The following is a 13,728-nucleotide window of genomic DNA, read 5'->3' as shown; positions in this document are numbered from 1 at the left end:
TGGCCCCTGCTCACCACAACTGGAGAAAGCCCTAGCACAGAAACGAAGACCCAACACAGCTAAAAATAAATAAATAAATGTATTTAAAAGAAGTCAGGAGACACTTTCTAAAAAAAAAAAAAAAAAAAATTGTACCTGCTAACAGACTTAGAAAGAGTCTTCCTGAGACTGTTTCCTGAGGTGACTGAGCTGTTTACACAGTTCTGCCACGTCTGAGCAAGAGTCTTTGCTTGCACCTACGCCCCACAGGGAGCCAAGGGCAGAGCTGTCTGGGCACAGCCTTGGGCCTGCCCCTTTAACACACTGCAAAGCGGAGGTGGGGCGACCTCTCCCTAGAGCCCCTGCTTCTGGGAATTTCAGATCCGTGCAGGCTTGGCAGGAAGTGACACACTGGTGGAAAGATATGGATTCTCTGTGGGGGGTGTGCGTGTGTGCATTCGGGGTGTGCCTGTGTGCATGTGTGTGCATGAGTGTGCCATGGGCTGCATGTCATGCACAAGGGTATGTGCGTGTCCATGTGCAAGGGTGTGTGTTTGCATGGGTGTGGAGGCATGCACCTGTGTGCAGGGGTGTGCAGGGGTGTGCATGCGTGGGGTGTGCACATACAAGGGTGTGCATGTGTGGTTGTGCACAGGGGCGTGCATGCACGTATGTGGGTGCATGTGTGGAGTGAAAGAAATGGCAACAGGGGCATATTTCAGATTCTGGCACTTTTCACCAGGGCCTCACTTTCAGGGCCTCCCAAGTGCAGTGACCCCCCATCTTCACTGCTCTGGCACTGTGATGGGCAAAAGCAACCTCACTGACCACAGGCTCAGCTCCAGCAGGGCACAGAGTGGCCAGAGGAAGAGGAAGTACTCTGGGCAGGTAAGGACTCAGGGTCCAGGTTGGAAGAGGAGACACCCCAGCACGGGCTGAGAAGCAGAACAACTGAGTTAAATTCCTGCCTCTTAGGGAGACTTGTCATAACCTGCTCTCTCTCACGGAAGGATGGTCCTCTAAGTGTGATGTTGGGCTGTCACAAATGCACGGGAGCCTTCCCATTCCCTGAGGGAGCAGTAAAGGAAGGAAGTTCTCACCTCTCTGGCCCCAGAATATGCACGATCAGAAGGGAGGAATCCAGCTCAGTGCCCTTTGATAAAAGTGAATTCATCTAACCCTCGAGGTGGAGCTGGGTCCGTGGTGTTGACCAAAGAATGCTTCACACTGACAGAGGACTTGTATATGGCAGAGTCTGGGATGAGGGCTCTGGACTGTCCCCACCCCCAGGATTCTTCCCACTGCAACTTGGGGTCTCTGGTGACCCAAGGGACAAGGGTCCCCTGACCCTTGCCTGCTGTTCTGCCTGAGGCAGGTCTGGCTTCCCACAGCACTGGCTGTGCCATCCTAAGTGGCCTAAGACCTCTTTGGTGTCCCACACCTCGGGTCCCTTTCCTCCTCCCTCCTCCTCCCCCCACCCCACCCCATCTGAGTTTCCCGTAGGAAGCTTTGAGGCCAGGGAGAGATACCTCTTTTTATTATTTGCAAATGTTAGCTGCCTCTGCAGTGCTGTGCTCCACACACAGTGTAGACACATCTCCTGAGCCCTCTGTTCAGAGGGAGCAGGGCCGGGCACAGCTCAGCGAGGAGCAGGGCGCTGTAGTGGGCAGCGAGAGGGCACACCGCTCTGAAACGGCCCGCACGATGGGAACAGCTTGTCTGACAACAAAATGCCACAGGGATGTGCCGGTTCCCTCTCCCAGCACCGGGTAGCTAGTTTGACGGTTCAGCACCGGCATACGGGGACAGCTCCCAGCCTAGTTCCTTCCCACTCTGGTGACATTCAAACAGATGGGGCAGAGGTGCCATTTCAAGGTGGCACCTCCTCCCCCAGAACCTGCTGCCCCCCCACCCGGGATGGGCTTTGCAACGCTGCCACAACCATGCAGCCCCTTTGTCAGTCCCTGTCGCCTTCTCCCCCTCAAAGCGGACCCTCTTCCACATCCACACTCACATGTTCCGCTCCCCTCTGAAGACACTTTCCATCTTTACTAGGCCTACTGGAGACAAGCGCATCAACTTAAAAGGATGACTCCAGAGGGGTGAATTTCAAGCCATGGGGATGTAAACCTTCAAAGCACACCCCAGTCTCAGCCTCCCTCTCCCCCTACTCTCTCTCCGACTGAGGTCACAAGAAGTTCTACCTGAGTCACGGGCAGACTTTAAGCCGCAGGGAAAAACTGCAGAGGCTGATTAGCTGCCCGAGACCAGTGCTCCCTGGGCCCTGTCGACCTAGGATTGTCGATGGCTCTGTCCCCATCAGCATCCTCCTCTCTCCAACACTTCCACGCTACAGAGCATCAGCACTCGTGGTCGGGACAAAATGCCAATCAGAAAAAGAGAAACACTTCTAGAACAAACAGACCATCCGGCTGGTGGGAGGGCTCTGGAGAGGAATCACATTCTAGCTTGAAAACCACCTGAGAGTAAGTTAATGGGCTGATGGAGAAAAGTTCATTTGCAGGCAAACAACTCAGAGGCCTTCCTTAGTTATGCCCTGGCACAAAGTTAAGACAATCTTATCCCAATGCCAGTGAAAGGAATAGAAATTCACCAAGCATAAAATCCCAAGCCGTAAAGAAAATATTTGATAACTTTGATTACATTGAAATTAAGACCTTCTGTTCCTTAAAACAAAACAAAAGACCATAAAGAAATTACAAAGACAAGCCACAAATTAGCCTTAGAAGATTTTAAAACACATATAATATACACAGGATTTATACCCATAATATATAAAGAACTCCTCCAACTCAATATGGAAAAGATAAACAACATGGCAGAAAAGTGAGCAAATGACATGAAGTGGCATTCCATCAAGAGGAAAGGAGGAGGGCCAAAACTATAACAAACCGCTCAGCCTCATCAGTTGTCAGGGAATACAAGTTAAGACCATAACAAGATATTACAATACCACTCCACACCCCTAATGAGAAAGTCCAATAACACTAAATGCGGGTAAGAATGTATCCCACTGGGAACCTACACACGGTAGGACTGGACTGGTACAGTCACCTAGGAAAACAGTTGGCATTTTCTTGTCAAGCTGAATTTTCAGACACCCTAAGTCCCAGCAACTGTGCACCAAAGTCTATACCAAAGAAAAAACTCAGTCTATACCCAAGGGAAACTGACCCAGGGACACCAGGTGACATGTACAAAATGTCCACCACAGCATCATTCAAAATAACTTGTAAAGGACTCCCCTGGTGGTGCAGTGGTTAAGACTCCGTCTGCCAATGCAGGGGACATGGGTTCGATCCCTGGTCTGGGAAGATCCCACAGGAAGCAGAGCAACTAAGCCCGTGCGCCACAACTACTGAGCCTGCGCTCTAGAGCCTGAGAGCCACAACTACTGACCCTGTGTGCTGCAGCTACTGAAGCCCACATGCCTAGAGCCTGTGCTCCACAACAAGAGAAGCCACCGTAGTGAGAAGCCCGCGCACCACAATGAAGAGTAGCCCCCGCTCGCCACAACTAGAGAAAGACCACACAACGAAAGACCCAATGCAGCCAAAAAAATAAATAAAATTTAAAAAAAATAATAACTTGTAAAAACAGGGGAAAACGTCCACAGACAGGAAGAAGTGATCAATTACGGTACACTCACACAATGGAATATCATACAGCACTGAACATGAATGAAATAGAGCTACAGGCAGCAGTGTGGAGAAATCTTTAAAACCTAATAATGGGGTTTCCCTGGTGGCGCAGTGGTTGAGAGTCCGCCTGCCGATGCAGGGGACGCGGGTTCGTGCCCCGGTCCGGGAAGATCCCACATGCCGCGGAGCGGCTGGGCCCGCGAGCCATGGCCGCTGAGCCTGCGTGTCCGGAGCCTGTGCTCCACAAGGGGAGAGGCCACAACAGTGAGAGGCCCGCGTACCGCAAAAAAAAAACAAAAAACAAAAAACAAAAAACCTAATAATGGGTGGAGAAAACAAGTCTTAGAGGCTACAGATAGCAGATGTCATTTTTACAGAGTTCAAACCAAATGAAGCAGGCGTTGGTGGTATAGTGGTAAGCACAGCTGCCTTCCAAACCAAATGAAAATAAAACTAAACAATATATTATTTATTGATGCATGAATTTGTAAAAAAGCAAAAGAGGGACTTCCCTGGCTGTCCAGTGGTTAAGACTCCGAGCTTTCACTGCAAGGGGCAGGGGTTTGATCCCTGGTCAAGGAACTAAGATCCCACATGCCACATGGCCAGCCAAAATAAATAAATAAATAAATAATAAAAAGCAAAGAATGATAAACACAAAGTCCAAGTTCCAGGTTTCCTCCAGGGCCGGGGCGGGGGGGTGGGGGTGGGGTTGGCGGGCAGGACAGAGGGATGGGCAAGAGGAGTCCCGGGCGAACATGAGGGCCCTGGTAATATTCTCATTCTAAAGGTGGAGGCAGAATCACGGGCGATCACTCCATTCTTGTACTTCATGACATACGGTACGTATATTTTTGTATGTATCAAATCTCATATAATAAATATTATTAAATAAAAGAAGAAAAACCTTACATGTTTCTACATCCCACAGATACAGTGGTTAAAATAAACCTCATCATACACACACACACACACACACACACACACACACACAAAATCCTACCTACTCTAATCACCAGTCTCCCACCTCCAACAATATCCGAGGGACCCTGGAAAGGCAAGCACTGGAAGGGGTAGGCATCGCCGGCCCACCTCACCACCCTCCAGGTCTTCCTGGCCCCCAACCCCCAGAACAGGCCCAGGAAGGAGCCCCGTTCCAGAAGAGGACCCCTGAGGCTGCACCAAGTCCACCAGGACAGCAGGCAGAGGGGACCCCATCTGCATGACAAGGCTCAACTCCACTAGCCAGTATTGGTCCGTCCCTGAGCACAAACACTAGACCCCTGTCAGCCCTGAGATGGAGAACAGGACCCTGTTTGAACAGCACTATGCAAATACACTCCCTTGGTGCATCCCCCAAAATGACCAGGCATCAGCGTTGAGGACGGAAGGGCAGGAGGCAGACTGAGCAGCTGGAGGAGGGAATTAGGAATGTCACCATCTGACAACAGCAGGAGCCAGAGCTCCTAGGGGACGACGGACTCCCCTTCCTCCCCTCCACTCCCCCGGCACTCACCTCTGCAGCTCCTTCAGGGACACTGTGATCCGGAGGCCGTGGCCCAGGACGTAGAGAGCAGCCAGGATGTCTGCCCACTGCACCATCTCCCCCAGAGGCCCGCCCTTCAGCACCCGCGGGCTGAACACGTCCCCAGACTCCTCCGTCAGGAAGCCGATGTGGACAAGGATCTGGTGGTGGAGGGGGGGACACAGAGGATCGGCACAGAGGAGCAGCAGCCCTCAGCCCTGCCACCCCCAGGGAGACCCGGCCAGCAGAAGACACTGTCTCCAGGCTGTGCCTGGAAGGGCGCTTTCTGGCACCAGAGCACAGCGGAGGGACCAAGAGGCAGAGTGACCTCGCTGGAGACACAGGTGAACAAGACGGTCACATCCTGCCCTCTAGGCGCTTATGTTCCAGATGGAAGAGGTAGACAACAGTAAACACAGACAAGAGAGAATTTCATGAAATGATAAGGACTCTGAAAGAAATAAACAGGGTGATGAGAGAGTCAGGTAAATATTTATTGCATGAACGGATGGATGGACAGACAGACGGACGAACCAATGAACCAAGGAACTTCCCCCACACAGGCTACGTTATTCCCAGCATTCCAGGCAAATGCCATGACCCTTCTGCCTGACAAGAACAAGATGTCTACAGACTGCAGGACTCCTAAGGCGGAGGGGGTGTCACTCTGCCAGAAACATGAAAAGGGCCAGGGCTACCGCATGCATCTATCCAGACTCTGACTCCCCCTGCCCGCGGCTCAAATTCAAATAAACGCAATAAAACTTTTGTAAGGGTAGACCCCGTGTCTACTTGGCAGCCTGAGGCCCTGAGCTACCTTCCTAAGCTCTCTGAGCTCAGTTCCTTCAATGCACATAGAGGATAAGGTACCTGCTTCTGGTCCCTCCGGGTGCCCCCCAGCTTCTGCGCCAGGCGCTGGGCAGCCAGTGCCCACTGGGCCGTGAGCCGCTTGGTACGTTTCTTCATGAAGATTAGGGATTCCTTCCCGCTGCCCATCAGCTCCAGGAGGTGGGATAGATTGCTCCGGAAAACTGCCTGGAGGAGGGTCCAGACCTCAGTTCTCTAATCCTTCACCCAGCAGCCACGACACCGCCATCATCCACTGCCCTGGGCACAGGGGCTGGCACCTTCCCCATGAGGCTGGGCCTGTTCTAGCTTCTCCAACTTTTTCTGTTTTCTTGTTTTTTGATTTTATTTTTTGGCTGCGAGCACCCGGCACATGGGATCTTCGTTCCCTGACCAGGGATCGAACCCACACCCCCTGCACTGGAAGTGTGGAGTCTTAACCACTGGCCCACCAGGGAAGTCCCTCCCACTTTTTCTAAGAGGCCCACCAGTCCCCACAGTCAGGGAGCCCAGCTCTCCTCCCCCAACACTCACTCCCCAGCCACACTGGTCTGTCCCAGCCCAGCTCCAATCAGCCACCTGTCCCAAGCCCTTCGTGAGGGGGTCAGCTATGACAATTCCCAGGATCCCAGCCGCGACAAGGAAGCAGTAGGTAGTGGTCGGAGCCGGGGCTCCAAGGGCAGGGAAGCCAGGCCGCCTTTCAGTGGAGCCAGAGTAACTATATGCCTTGAAGAAGTTAACTCAGCTCTCCAGACCTCAGATCTGTCATCTATTAAATGCGATTGCATAAGGACTGCTGGGAGATTTAAGTACAAATAAAGTGGCACACAGGAAGTCCTCGATGAGTGACAGCTATTATTACCATTATTCCAGTCCATTAAGGGGGCACCTCCAGGGCCCCAGCCTGCCCCTTAAGCAGCCTCAGCTTTGCAGCATCCTGCAGAAGTCGGGACGGGCACCCATAGGCTGGCGGGCTGGGACCAGCCCACCCACCTGGCAGAGCTGGCTGGCAGCCCCGTGCCGGCCCACTCACCTCCCACACTTACCTGGACTTTGGGGAGGGGCTTGCGGGCTCTCTGGGTGGCCGTCCGGTTTCTCCAGGGCAGCGGGGGGCAGAACCACTCGACCTCACTGAGGTAGATGAGGAAGGAACACTCGGTGCCGTCCACCCCGAAGAAGGCGTAGCAGGGGTCAGAGGTCCAGCGGGCACGCATCCACTGTGGAGAGGGCCAGCCTGGGCCAAGGAGCCAGCGCCAGCCCCATGTGCACCCTCGGTGAGCCCCTGCATGCATGTCCCTGGGGACCCTGAGGTCCCCCAGGACAGGGTCTCTGGGGCCCACCCTAAAGATGCAGCAAGGCTAGAAGCAGAGAAGAGAGACTGGACCAGGGCCCTAGGACCCAGCCCTGTGTCCTGGCTGCTGAGAGCCTCAGGGAAGGCCAGACAGGACCACCATTCCCCAGGCCCAGAAAGAGAAAGACGCTGGGGGAATGAGGCCAGTCCAGGACACACGCGGCCAAGGTTCCAGGGGCAACAGTGGAGGTGCAGCAGCTCAGGGCCTGGCTGGTCCCTCTTCCTTTGTCCTCCGCCCGTAACCAAGAGCAGGGTCCAGCTGAAGCCAAGGTCAGGGAGCAGCCTCTGAGGGGGGCCAGGGCTGCGGCCAGGGCAGGACTCATCCACAGTGACCCCCACCTGGCCCCCAAGGAAGGGGTCTGCAGTGCCAACACCCCACACTCTTAGGGATTTCAGCACCAGTGAGGGGGCTGGCTTTTATGCCTGTGGACTGGTTCCCCGGATGGACAGACTTCATGCAGCCAGAGGTGGGACCCTGGAGGTGGGGACAGGGAGGGGGTCTCTGCATCCAGCTGGTCAGCTGGGCCGGGAGGGAGGGGGAGAGAGAATGAGGTCCACACCTTGTCTGAATTTGTTGGGAATCAGGCTGCTTGCTGGTGGTGCCATACGTATACTTAATAGTTCGTCTGCTGTAAGAAAGTACTGAAAACCCTGCAACATGACCCATCCTGGGACATTTGGGTTGGTGCCCCAGGCAGATGGCCCAAGCAGAGAAGTGGTTTCCCTGAGGTGGGCCTCTGCCAGCTAGTGCCAGGTTCTGGGTCCAGAGGCCAGGCAGAGAGGCCCTTGATGGTGGATATCCCTGCCAGGAGCAGAATCGCAGAGCTAATCTGGGGTATGGCCCCTGTGGAGGAGGGGCCCCTGGTCATCCCCACCCTCAGGCCCAGGCCTCACCTCTACCTTCCCTGAGCAGTCAGGGAACTTGGGGTCGCTGGGTGCCTCACACTGGTCCCGCCGGCCTTCAGACACTGCAGGGAGAGAAGGTCACCTTGCTGGGGACCTGGGTCCAAGGAGGAGCGCAGTAGAGAAAGCGTGGGGCAGGTGGGCTGGCCTGGGGTGGGGCAGTGCAGGAGCCCACTCTGCCCTTGGCCTGAGTTTTCTCCCCTGAAAGGCCACCACCAGGGGGTCCCTGTGCCTGGGGTGCCCCCTCTTCCAACACTCCCACCCTCCTTAGGGGGTTCAGAACCAGTGCGGAGCTGGTCTGAATGGCTATGAACCAGCTTTCTGGACGGGCAGACCTCGGGCATCCACCCAAATGTACTCCTGACTTTTTGACGGGGACAGAGGTTGGGCCTCCCAGCCTGATGCCCCCACATCAAGAGGAATGGAAGGGGCCGCCCAGGGACGGTGGGGTGAACCCTGAGGCACCCCGCTGAGAGCCCGACGCAGGGCCCCTGGGAGCCAGGGCAGCTGCCGTGGGGAGAAATCAGGGCCCCACCCCGGACGCCCCACCCTGTACTCTGGCCTCCTGGGAGTAGAGGGGTGCCCCCGGCCCCCACCCTTGCCGTGCAGGAGCAGGCTGTGGCGCAGGATCTGGTCCACCTTCACAGCGATGTCCGAGACGTTCTGGGCTATGGCCTGGATCCGCTCCATGAGGCCGGCCCCGGGGGGTAGCCTAAGTGGGAGAAGCCAGGGTGAGCCTGCCACGGTCTCCTTCCCGGGCAGGGCAGGCCTCAGCCTGCCAGCAAAGGCAGCGGGACCGCAGGGCCCCCGGCACCCAGACACCGCCCTGCACCAAACGGAAAGGTAGCGATGGGTAAAGTCAGGCCAGGAAATGGAGCCGCTGCTGCCCCAGCCCGGGCTGGAGGGTCTCGCTAACCATCAACGGACCCACGTGGCATGCATCTGGGAAAGCCCCCATCTGCAGGTGCCAGGCGTGTCTGCACACGTGTGAAGGGCAGTGCCTGAGGCTGACATGGGCAGAGGAATTCCATTCAAGAGCCTGCATGGGCTTCCCTGGTGGCGCAGTGGTTGAGAGTCCGCCTGCCGATGCAGGGGACACGGGTTTGTGTCCTGGTCCGGGAAGATCCCACATGCTGCGGAGCGGCTGGGCCCGTGAGCCATGGCCGCTGAGCCTGCGCGTCCGGAGCCTGTGCTCCGCAACGGGAGAGGCCACGGCAGTGAGAGGCGTGCGTATCGCAAAAAAAAAAAAAAAAAAAAAAAAAAGAGCCTGGACGATCTGTCTAGGGATCTCCAGGTGCTGGAGGCCCTTTTCCTGAGCACAGCCGGCTGCCCTGAGTCTGTTTTCTCTATTTTCTCCCAGAGGAGTTGTATCTTGCCAAAGTAAATTCCACCCAGGGCAGCCTGGGGACTTGCCAACTATTAAACCTCTAGTAAATTATTGTTGGGTTCCCAAGAATGAATTCTTCCCAGGATCCTAAATGAGTTTAGTGCCATAAACATCACAGCCCTTCACCTCATCATCAATACTCGTGCTGCCTTTATTTTTGGAGAATTTATTTCCTGGTGTCGATTACTACTCCCCTCTCAGAGTTTATTAGACATCAGATGCAGTATTTATCTCATTGCAAAAACTTCTACTGAGACAGATCCCACTCGGCTGGCACGTGGGTCTCAGAGCAAGGAAGGCTCTGGAGGCCCTTCTCCAGGAAGCTGCTTACTTTTTCTGAAGACGATAATTCCAATTCCTTTGATTTTCACCACCTCCTCTGGCTTCGCAGGCCCCGTTTAAGCTCCATTTATCCCTTTACAAGGACTTTGTTGTAAGGTCTTTATTGCCGCACATAATGAGAATTATACGAAGGAGGATTTTTCCAACCTGGGCTCCTCTGGGGTCTGTAAACCCCACCTCTCACCAGAGGAGGCACAGTGGTGCCCCTCCTTGGCCACCTGGCACCTCGGGCTGCCCCCGCCCCCCCTACCTCTACCTTCTGTAAGGAGAGGAAGGGCGTGGCTCCATCCACAGAGAAAGGCAACTGGGATGGGAGACATGGAGGTGGGGGTGGGGACAGAAGGCAGAGGTGACAGGAAGGGGGTGACAGACGAGTCCTCCACACACATATACACATGTGCACACACACATATACACATGTGCACACACAGTCCAGTCCACCCTCTCCAAACTCTAATGGAAAATGGCATTGCCGTTTATTCACTTCCTGCTGTAACAAATGACCACATACTGGGGGGGCTTAAAGCAACACAAACGTCTTCTCTCACACTTCTGGATGCCAGAAGTCTGAAATCAAGGTGTCGACAGAGTTGGTTCCTCCTGGAGGCTCTAAGGGAGCATCTGTCCCAGCTTCTGGCTGGGACCAGCGGTCCTCCGCGTTCCTGGGCTAGTAGATGCATTACTCCAGTCTCCTCCGCCTCTGTCTTCACTTGGCCTTCTTCTGTGTGTATCCGAATTTCCTCTTCTTATAGGGACACCAGTCATTGGATCAGGGCCTACCCTGATCGAGTATGACCTCCTCTTAGTTTGATTACATCTGCTAAGACCCTATTTCCAAATAAGATCCTATGCATAGGTACCGGGGGTTAGAAGGTCAACATATCCCTTTGGAAGACACAACTCAACCTTCAACAACCTTCTATGAAATTACAAATAAGAATGAGCAAAGACATATAAGATGATGTTTCTTTTGCTCAAGAAAGTCCTCAGGCAGGAAGTAGCAGTATTTCTCCTTGGTCTTCAGATTGTCAAGGAACGTTGTAGGGAAGAGAACAGTCAGTTCGTCTCCAATTTACAGTGACACACAAGGAGATGAGCTGAAGCTCTGCCTCTTATGAGCTGTGTGACCCTGGGCAAGTCACTTAGCCTCTCTGTGCCTCCGGCTCTCATCTTTGAAAATGGAGGAGAAAGGAACTTCCCTGGTGGTCCAGTGGTTAGGACTCTGCACTTTCACTGCAGGGGGCCCGGGTTCGATCTCTGGTCAGGGAACTAAGATCCTGCAAGCTGTGCACACGGCCAAAATAAAAAATAAATAAAATTTTTAAAATAAATAAAAAATCAAATTAAATGGAGGAGATAGTGGCACCTCCCTCATAGCACTGGGGGGACTCAGTGAGGAAATGTGTAAGGCACACAGAACAGCAGTGCCTGCGTGAAAGCAGCTCTGTCTGTGTTAGCGATCATTATTGTGGAGGTGGGGTTGGAGCTGCGGCAGAAGGGATTTGGGCTGGACCATTGTTTCTCAACCTTTTCTCATTATCACCCCCTTAAGGAGCCTTTTTAGACATTGTTTCCCCTTCTCACCCTCCTCCCTTGAAATGTTAACGCCAGGGATATTCTGCAGATCTGTTTACACTCTATAGCCTGTGGAGGGCCAGAAACCACTGTAGTAGCTAAAATTACAAGAGCCAATTCTCACCCTTTAGGGGGTGATACGCACCCACTGACAATGCCTGGGCTACAGCAGAGAAGGAACGTGAAGACCGTGATGACCTTGGTGTCCGTTGGGCTCTGAAATAAATTCTGAATGAGGGTCGTGGAATGCTTTCCCCACTGACCTCCAGGGACAGGATGGACACTGCACTGCCTGGAAGGAGCATTTTGGTGATGGAGGGAGGTGGCCACGGCAGAAGGCCAGACCTGACAGCTGCTGGGTCAGGGCTGGCCCAGAGCAAGGGTGGCTGAGGCCCAACAGGAGGGGCTCCCAGGTGGAGAAGGACTGGGTGCCCTCCAGCTTCTAACCAGAGACCTTAGGGCACAAGCAACCCCTGTGTGGGACCAGTGGGGGTCCTGCCAGGTCCCTGGAAACTTTGGAAGGGACCCCACCTCACTTCAAGCCTTCCTGAAGGCACCTCTCCGTCCAGGTTCTGCTCCATCCACCTCTCTGGGCACCCCCATGCCTGGGGGTGGTTATGAGTGGCTGGTTTAAAACCCCCAAAGGAGTCCTGTGCCTTCAAGGACAGAGATTTGCTTTCATAAGTGGAGCGTGGTACTGCCCCACACGGGCCACATGCCCAGAGCTCCATCACTGTGCTGGGTTGAACAGTGTCCCCCCAAAATTCACATCTACCTGGAACCTCAGGATGTGACCTTATTTGGAAATAGGGTCACTGCAGAGGTAATTAGTTAAGATGAGGTCACACTGGAGGAGGGTGGCCCTAAGTTCAGTTGCTGGTGCCCTTATAAGAAGGCCATGTGGAGACACCCAGGGAGAAGGAGGCCACGTGACGATGGAAGCAGAGACTGGAGTGACGTGTCTACAAGCCAGGGACACGTGAAGCCACCAGAAGCTGGAAGAGGCAAGGAAGGATCCTCCCTCGGAGACTTCAGAAGGAGTGAGGCCCTACTGATACCTAGATTGTGGACTTCCAGCCTCCAGAATGGAGAGAAAATAAGTCTCTGTTGTTTTAAGACGCCTGGTTTGTGGTCAGTTTTTACGGCAGCCGTAGGAAACGAAACACAATCACCATCTGCAGAATAGAGGGAAAACGGCTTTTAATCCATTACAGAAAAAGAGCCCAGGTTCTCCTGCCACCCTGCTGTCAGGAACGGTCTTATCTCCCACCCATCCTCCTCTTGCAGAAGTCCAGCCTCCATCCTGCTGCTCCTTTCATGGGAGATGAAGAGTCATGGGGGAGCGGGGGGAGTCCTTGACTCCTCCCACTTCTAGGTCCATGACTCTCCACATTATTTGGAGACTTATTGGACCAAGAAAGGGCCCCAGAATCTGAGGTCCTGGATTCAAATCCTAGTTCCACTGGAGAGCTGTGTGACCTTGGACAAGTTATCTAACCTCTCTGAGCCCCTTTTATAACCCTTTATATGAGGGTTAGCTCATATAAAATCTGAATAATCTCAACTACCTCACAGAGTGATGAATTGCAAGGATTAAACATGAGGCTGACTGTCAAGTGCTCAGCATACAGTAAGTGCTCAATAAATGCTTGAGATGCTTTCACTCCCTACCTATAGTGATCACCCCATCCCTGAGAGGAAGTCTCATAAGTCTAACTACGGAGCAAAGCAATTTACTTTCGGGGAGATTCAGCAATTTTCATCTGATAAGCATTTTTTGCATAAAACATATCACCAGCCCCAGCTTTAAAACAGTGCAGATGGCATCTGTCTGATTTAACAAGTTCAACTTGTTCACAACAGAATTACTTGGCATCTCTATTATTATACTGGACTTAGCATTTGCACAGCACTTTCTATTTTCAAATAATATAGGATTAGGCTTCTCTCCCTGGGAAGCTTTTTTTTTTAATGACAATCAAAGAAGATGTCGCGAGACCTCAAACCGCAGCACATCTATGACTTGGGAAATGCTTCCGTGGAAAAGAAAAAGGGGGGATGGATTGGGGAGCCGGTGTGCAGCTGCCTGCAGCTAACAGTGTTGTCACCACGGGGTCAGGGTGGTGGCAGGGCTGGCTTCCCCATCAGGCCCAGGCAG

The 13,728-nt window shown here is 53.5% G+C and overlaps 1 protein-coding gene across 2 annotated transcripts in view; it reads right to left on the bottom strand.

Annotated features, from left to right (window-relative positions):
- MGAT5B (alpha-1,6-mannosylglycoprotein 6-beta-N-acetylglucosaminyltransferase B) overlaps nucleotides 1–13,728 on the bottom strand; it is a gene marked incomplete at its 5' end in the record, with an annotated part of 69,031 nt that overhangs the window by 34,803 nt on the left and 20,500 nt on the right. For both annotated transcript variants that reach the window (XM_081217953.1, XM_081217954.1), the window contains 5 exons: nucleotides 5,158–5,327; nucleotides 6,037–6,201; nucleotides 7,059–7,229; nucleotides 8,258–8,331; nucleotides 8,863–8,978. In XM_081217953.1, the coding sequence (XP_081074079.1) occupies nucleotides 5,158–5,327; nucleotides 6,037–6,201; nucleotides 7,059–7,229; nucleotides 8,258–8,331; nucleotides 8,863–8,978 (696 nt within the window). The remainder of the gene's footprint in view (nucleotides 1–5,157; nucleotides 5,328–6,036; nucleotides 6,202–7,058; nucleotides 7,230–8,257; nucleotides 8,332–8,862; nucleotides 8,979–13,728) is intronic.

This window comes from Mesoplodon bidens (genome assembly GCF_964165515.1).
Source record: "Mesoplodon bidens genome assembly, chromosome: 19".
NCBI classification, from domain to species: Eukaryota; Metazoa; Chordata; class Mammalia; order Artiodactyla; family Ziphiidae; genus Mesoplodon; species Mesoplodon bidens.
The sequence above is the reverse complement of the archived record's forward strand: the minus strand, read 5'-3'. Positions and strand labels throughout refer to the sequence as shown.